Source organism: Danio aesculapii, chromosome 3, assembly GCF_903798145.1.
Source record: "Danio aesculapii chromosome 3, fDanAes4.1, whole genome shotgun sequence".
Taxonomy (NCBI): Eukaryota; Metazoa; Chordata; class Actinopteri; order Cypriniformes; family Danionidae; genus Danio; species Danio aesculapii.
This window is the reverse complement of record NC_079437.1, coordinates 39015029-39022398: the sequence shown is the minus strand read 5'-3', so window position 1 is coordinate 39022398 and position 7370 is coordinate 39015029. Positions and strand designations below refer to the sequence as shown.

General features: G+C 35.3%; 1 protein-coding gene across 1 annotated transcript in view; it reads left to right on the top strand.

Annotated features, from left to right (window-relative positions):
* Nucleotides 1–1697: 1697 nt before the first annotated feature.
* gna12a (guanine nucleotide binding protein (G protein) alpha 12a) overlaps nucleotides 1698–7370 on the top strand; it is a 55545-nt gene continuing 49872 nt past the window's right edge. The window contains exon 1 of the mRNA XM_056453948.1: nucleotides 1698–2449. Within this exon, the coding sequence (XP_056309923.1) occupies nucleotides 2129–2449 (321 nt within the window). The 5' untranslated portion in view covers nucleotides 1698–2128. The remainder of the gene's footprint in view (nucleotides 2450–7370) is intronic.

Sequence of the window (7370 nt, the reverse complement as noted above, 5' to 3'; positions counted from 1 at the left end):
AGCTGAAAATAGAGTAAAAGATAGATGCAGGGATGTTAAATTTAGCATGAAAAAAGTTGTGATAGTCTATTCATTCCTATTGACATGGAATTGTCTGTTTTATTTGTCAATATTTTTAATTAGCTGCCATTGAAATTTTCATCGACACGTGTAAATAACACTAATCTTTATTTCACTTTAAATGATCAGACTTGACTAGACAAAATAAATTTGAACTATAGATTAAAGTAATTATCAAAAAAGTGAAATCAATTTTCAATGGATGCGTTTTTTCATTGTTACCATACTTGAAAATAAAAGATCAGTTGGATTAGTGATAAATCTTCATAACTTAAAGGTTGACCCAATATAATTTTAAGATAATTCCCCTGGAAAGTCTTACCCCTGTATTTCACACAAAGAACAGGCCAGGACTCTATATTTAAATTAATTGGAACTATAGTCTTTAGCCATATTTTACTGAAATGAATGTTGTAATTGTATTACTGTCTGGAAAATAAATACTTGTAGCCCTTTTTCTAAACTGTTTTATTTGAGGAAGATCTGTGTTATACATTATCTGAGCTTTTTTTTTTTTTTTTTTTTGAGTTTTACTTTCTTAATTTTTTTAAATATGCCTTATGTCTGTATTATTGTGAAAATTCAATAAACGTAATTATAAACTATTCACAAAAATATATAGTGCATGTGTTCTTTCGAACTCACTGATTGGTGGATTTTGTCCCTTAGCATTATGGGTAATGTAGTTTTATGCACAAGTTTAAAAAACGAACATCTAATGGCAACAGATGAGTTAAAAAAACAATACATGTCATCGATTAAAAGCTTAAGTCTGTCTTTAAAAGGTTATTAGTTATTATTAGAAATGTCCTTAAGGATAAAATGAGGTTTTTTTGGAACTGTTTACACAAAATATTAATGAATACAATAATGATGTGCATGGATTAAAAAATATAATAAATACTGCAGTGTTCTATAAATAAATAAATAAATAAAAACAACAACAACAACAACAACAACAATAATATTAACAATAATAAGAAGAAGAATAAGAGGAAGAAGAATGGGCGACCCCTGAAATAGAGACTAAGCCAACAGAAAGTGAATAAATGAATGAAATAAAAATGGCCAGTTTATAAGGAGTTTTGTGTATCAATGACTGGACTGATCTATTAAAGATGGGCAAATGTGTATTTGTGGCCTGCTTTAGCTCCATGACAGAAACAAACAAAAAAAAAAACAGCTAATTATGTCATATGACATCCTCTTCAGGAGGTGTATTTGTATTTTCCTAAAATGTCATATATTATAAAAATGTCAATTTGTTTGCCATGAGAATCAAGCATTCAAGACATAAGTATAAATGACCTTTTTAACACCTAGGCTAACATGTTTATAGATTTACAGGAGTAAAAGGAGGGAATTCTCTTTTTACCTTCATCCTTATTTCACGAATGAATATGTTTTGTAAAATGTTTTATGCTAATTATTAAAGTCATCTCACTTTTCCTCATGTAAAGCTGTCACCGCCTCGCAGACAGAAGTAGATAACAGACAGACAGCGAGGGGCCACTGTGTAACAACTACATTTGTGACACGGACTGGAATCCCCCTCATGTCCGCACAAACGCCCTTCTCGCGCGCTCGCGCCCCCTGCCGGCCACGCGCTTAACAGGGGCGTCAGTCGCTCAAAGAAACTTCCCAGAACTGAGTGGAAGCATCAGAAAGTCGCTCGCGCTCCTCCAGAATGAACTTTTGGGACTACCAGTATGTAAAGGAATGCGTTTTTAAGCGAATTAACATTTCCTGACCATATTTATCGCTTGATTTTTATCCTACTATCTTGAACAGCGGATTTATTTCTATTATTTCTTTAGAGTTTTTTTAACAGGCAACAGTGGTGGTCGCTTTGCTGTGGAAAGGACCTCTATTCAGCTTTCCTTAACAAATGCCTTTATAATAATGGAGGAAAATGTTCGCTGTAATTCAGTTTTTTTCATTTAGTGTCTGTTTAATTTGTTAAAACTCATAGACAGATGAGCTGAGAAGATTTTATCCGAAAGATAAAGTTCTTTGGCACTTTAATGAGTAGATCAGGTGGTAACTGACCGTGTTAAAGCTGGACAGGATGGCTGGCGTGGTGCGCACCCTGAGCCGGTGTTTGCTGCCCGCTGAGGCCGCTCACGATGACAGGAGTACAGGGAAAGATCGCACCCGCGAGCGGGACGTGAACCGGGAGCGCGAGGCGAAGCGGCGCAGTCGCGAGATCGACGCGATGCTGACGCGCGAGCGGCGCTCCATACGGCGGCTGGTGAAGATCCTGCTGCTGGGCGCCGGAGAGAGCGGCAAGTCCACATTCCTCAAACAGATGAGGATCATCCACGGAAAAGTGTTTGACCAGAAAGCGCTGCTCGACTTCAGGGATACGATCTTTGAGAATGTCATCAAGGTAAAGACCTGTCATTCGTGACAGTTTGCTTGACTTTTGCGGTTGCTGTGTTTGTTTCTGACATCATACTTGTCTGGTTTGTTTCTTGGTAATTTTGTTACTTTGCTGCGGCTTCCTTTTCAATTTGGTCCATAAATAGCCTACCAAATTTGCGTATTAATAAGACTAATAACTTCAAAAGTCCAATTGAATTGATTAGTTTGACTAAAAAAAGGATTCAACAATTTGTAAATAAAGTACATAAATAAATATTAGACAATTAACAGTTCAGCATACTTGATAAACAACAATAATAAAAGATCTGACATGCTTTATATAGTTTTTTTTATCATAATCTATAAAGCCAAGATAAATGATGGATGTGTTGACACATTTTGAAATGCTATCTACGGAAGTTTGTATTTCATTCATCATATTTAAGAAATTTGCTATAAAGATGAATGCACTGTTGATTAGCACTGCTCCAGGCACGAGCACGTCAGATTTGCTAAAATAATAATATTCTCCATTAATAGTATATATTTACAAACAACTCTTTTCGGGATTAATGAACTGGTGAACTATGTTCATTGTCCAAATATTTATTTAACTAAAAACTAGCATTTTCGTGTTTCACATATGCAGAATATGTAGATACAATACAAATTATGCTGTCATGATTTAGTTATTCTAAAATCTTCAAGGCCAAGTTTCCTTGCCTAAACTGGCCTGTTTCCTGTTGTGACACACTTTAGTCCGAATAAGTAAAACAAACAATGCTTCATACAAATGAGAAAAAAATCTCCCCTCCACTCTCTCTCTCTCTCACACTCTTTTTTGCAACAACAGTAATTAATACTTCCCCAAACTCTGTGCCTCAGCCGCCAGAAAAAGCTCACATGAACTGAAATCACATGAAGCCTACGCAAACTGCTAAATAAGCTATATAAGAAACTGAAGTAGTCTGTGATTAAAAAATGTAAAAAAAACTGTTAAAAAACTTAAACATACTGTATAGTAAACAAGACATAACTAGCAAATAACAGAATACAATGAGCATGTAGAAATGTCTTGCTAACAAATGAGTTATATACCGAATAGCCTTCTTGAAGTAAAAGTAGAATGTTAGGTGACATTGTTTACAAACTGTTTTCAATGTTAAAATACAAGTTAAGCAATTACATTTACATTTCAGTAGTTGTATTATTGTTTTTGTAAACATCCTCTGAAATTCATTCACATTTTTGGTGCTATAACTAGTAGTAAAGCATCTTTATGTCTAACTTTATCTCCTCCATGCTCTCAATCACAGACACTGTGGCTGGATCTCAGTTGAACTGTCAATAGTCATTTTGCTTTTTACACTTTCCGTCTCAGAAATAATGGCACGAGAGCTGTCACTCTGGTGGTACCTTTTGGAAAAGGTACAGTACGCATTCGTAGCAAAATGGTCTACATTAGTACAGTGATCCCTCGCTATAACGCTGTTCACTTTTCTCTGCTTCACCGTTTCGCAGATTTTTTTTCATGCAATTTGACATGCTTTTTTCTACAGGGTATTGCATTCTGCGTCCTGATTAGCACATTGTGTTCTGTGTCCTGACTGGCTGTAGACAATTGTCAATCAATGTCCTCCATGTCCTCCTGTACAGTACAGACTTACAGCTTGCCAAATTTACACAAATCTTCAATCACTAGCAGTGTGACTGAAGTGCTGTACTGTATAGGCCCATTTCCACTGAGTGGTACGGTACGGTTCGGTTTGGTTTGGTACGCTTTTATAGCCGTTTCCACTGTCAAAAAGCGTACCGAACCGAACCGTACCGTACCACTTTTTCGGCACCCTTTCGAAAGGGTACTAAACACGAGAAAGGGTACCAAAAGGCGGAGCCACACGCACAGCTGAACTCTATTGGTTTACAGAGAGGCGTCATTCGCTTACGCAACAAGCCAGAATGAAAACAAAAAATCCGCCATGTTTGAAATACAATCGTCGTTAAGATCACAAAACAACAACATTTCAAAAAGCAAACATTAAGCTCACAACACAACGGAAATGCTCCCAACCACTAGGTGGCAGGGATACACAGAATACTTCTTCTTTTTCCTCTTGTCGAATGGCAAGTTACACTGAAACAGTGATTATCTCTAGAAGCCACAAAAAATTTGTCACAATACATTGCTACCAAGGAGCAAGAAGCGGGTTTTACCACTGGGCATACTCATCTGCAAAGTCCACGAAATGAACAACTTGTCAGATCAAAGATCTAACTATAGAATACAAGATATGTCACTTGTATATTTTTGAATATGGAATAGTGAAACAGTCAATATGGTGAATGAAGCCCCACCTACTAGTACAGCAGCCAATCATTGATTGCCATAGAGTTTCTTTTGACGTGTGCTTTTACGACAGTTTGGCGGTCAACAAACGCACTGGAATCTAGCTTGAATTTAGCTTGAAATCTGAACTTTTAAATGAACCAATTATACTTGAACACAAAAGTTTTTTTGGTTTTGTAACCTGAATGAAATTAATGCGAGGTACAGTCCTTTCGGTCAAAAGCACAGCACATAACAGCAACTATTCAAATGCCCACAAGTTGTAAACAAAGAGCAAAGAGTCACTGTCATTTCTTGAGGAGATTCACCATCAAGACTTTTTACTTTAGAACACCAGCGCAATATGACAAATTATTCAGAGGATGATTATGTGTAAAACGGCCAAAAATGAGGTTAGTGCCGTGATCTTATTTCTTTCGAGTACACATGCGCATTATCTTGGGCATCCTGAAAAAATGCAGATTTTGATTGATTCGAACGTTTAGAAATGAAACTTGAGACAGCATTTCTGTTGTGTTTTCTTTCTGTTGTGTTTGCTTTCTGAATGTTTGCTTTCTGAAATGCTGTTGTGTTGTGATTTTAATGTCACTGTGTTGTGATCTTAATTTCATTGTGTTATAAGATTAATGGTTGCTTTTTGAAATGTTGTGCAATACTATACTACTACCTTAGTGGCTACCGTAGATGCTCTTGCATGACAGGAGACTACTACTCGCTTTATCGCACAGCAGTAAAAAAAAATTGTGACTCTGGACCACAGAATTCATTAGCTACGTTTCCATCCACCTATTTTTATGCGCATTTTGGATATATTTAAAATATGCATAAAAAACATATACGCATAATTGAGTAGGATAAACTTTTTATTTGATAAGAGAAGATAGGCGTAAACTACAATAGAAACACTTTTACCGAACAAATTCCAGTATGCGCATTAATAAAGGTCATGTGATTTTGTTATAAGAGTGTCATGTGATGTTAAAGATGTGAGTGAATAGATAAACCAGCAGGCTGAGCACATTGTAAAACATCTGAAATGTTGTTTTGGTCATTCTAAAATGCCGCAATAATTTCAGTATTAGTGTTATTATAGTAATAATGACCTCCAGAATCAAGAGCGTCTGTGCTCCGCGTCTCACGCTTTCAAAGGCAACCGTGCGTTCACTACGTGTCAGCATTGACTTCTGAGAGGCAAGACATTTATTAAATGAAGAAAAGATTCACACAGCTTCCCCTACTGCAGCAAATTCTGTTTTTACTGTGATATTTGGCGCCAATCAAGAAGTGATGATTTTGTTTGTTTGTTCGATTTTGTTTGTTTGACTCGTTGGATGGAAACGCTGCTTTATTCGCTCATATTTATGCGATAATCCAGTTTTGCGCATAAAGTTAATTCAAATTTTTGGATGGAAACATAGCTAGTGATCAATTCATTACTTAATAGTCAATTTGTGGAAATTGAGAAGAATTATACATCATCTGAAAGATGAAAAAGCTTTTCACCAATGCTTGATTTGTTAAGATAAGACAATATCTGAAAATATATAAAAATTTACCTTTAAAGTTTTGCAAATTATGTTTCTAGCAATCCATTTCATTGATCAAAAGTTTTGATATATTTACAGGAGGAAACCCATGTCTTCATTAAACATGATCTTCATTTAATATTCTAATAAACGTTGCATTGGCATAAAAGTAAAATCAACATTTTTGACTCCTCCAATGTGTTATTGGCTATTCCTACAAATATATCTATGCAGCTTAAGACATTTTTAGAATAATGTCATTTGGGACAAAGCTTTTTTCTCTCTCTCTTAGTCAGGAGAATACAAAAAAATAGAGCTGAAATATGTCCCAGAAAAAATGCAACACCTGGTCATTTTTACGGTCAAGCATACAGTACTCAGCATAAGTGAGTACACTCCATTTTGAAAATGAATATTTTTATTAATTTCTCAGTGAATATAGGCAATGTATTTTGGGGCATTTAAACAAAACAGATTTACTAAACAGATATATTTAATAAAATAGCATTTTTATTCAAGCAAAATATTGCAAAAAAAAAAAAAAATACAACCTATAAAATTTCAACTTCATTTTTACATTTTTTTTTTTGCTTTTCTTGCCTTTTCTTTTTCAAAATTTGTATTTAATGTTTTTCTATAACATAAATTTGGGTGTATTCGTTTTTGGACTGTTATCGTAAGTTATTTGTTAAATAAGCTCCAGATTTGGCTTCAGTACTGATATAAATACTAAACTAAATATTCAATTCAATTCACCTTTATTTGTATAGCGCTTATACAATGTAGATTGTGTCAAAGCAGCTTCACATAAAAGGTCATAGTAAATTGGAACAGTGTGGTTCAGTTTGTAGTGTTTAAGTTCAGTTCAGTTTAGCTCAGTTCAGTGTGGTTTAATAATCACTACTGAGAGTCCAAATATTGAAGAGCAAATCCAACGATGCGCAGCTCTATAGATCCCGAACCATGCAAGCCAGTGGCGACAGCGGAGAGGGAAAAAAAAACTTTACTAATGGCGGAAGTGAAGAAAAAAAACCTTGAGAGAAACCAGGCTCAGTTAGGCACGATCATTTTAA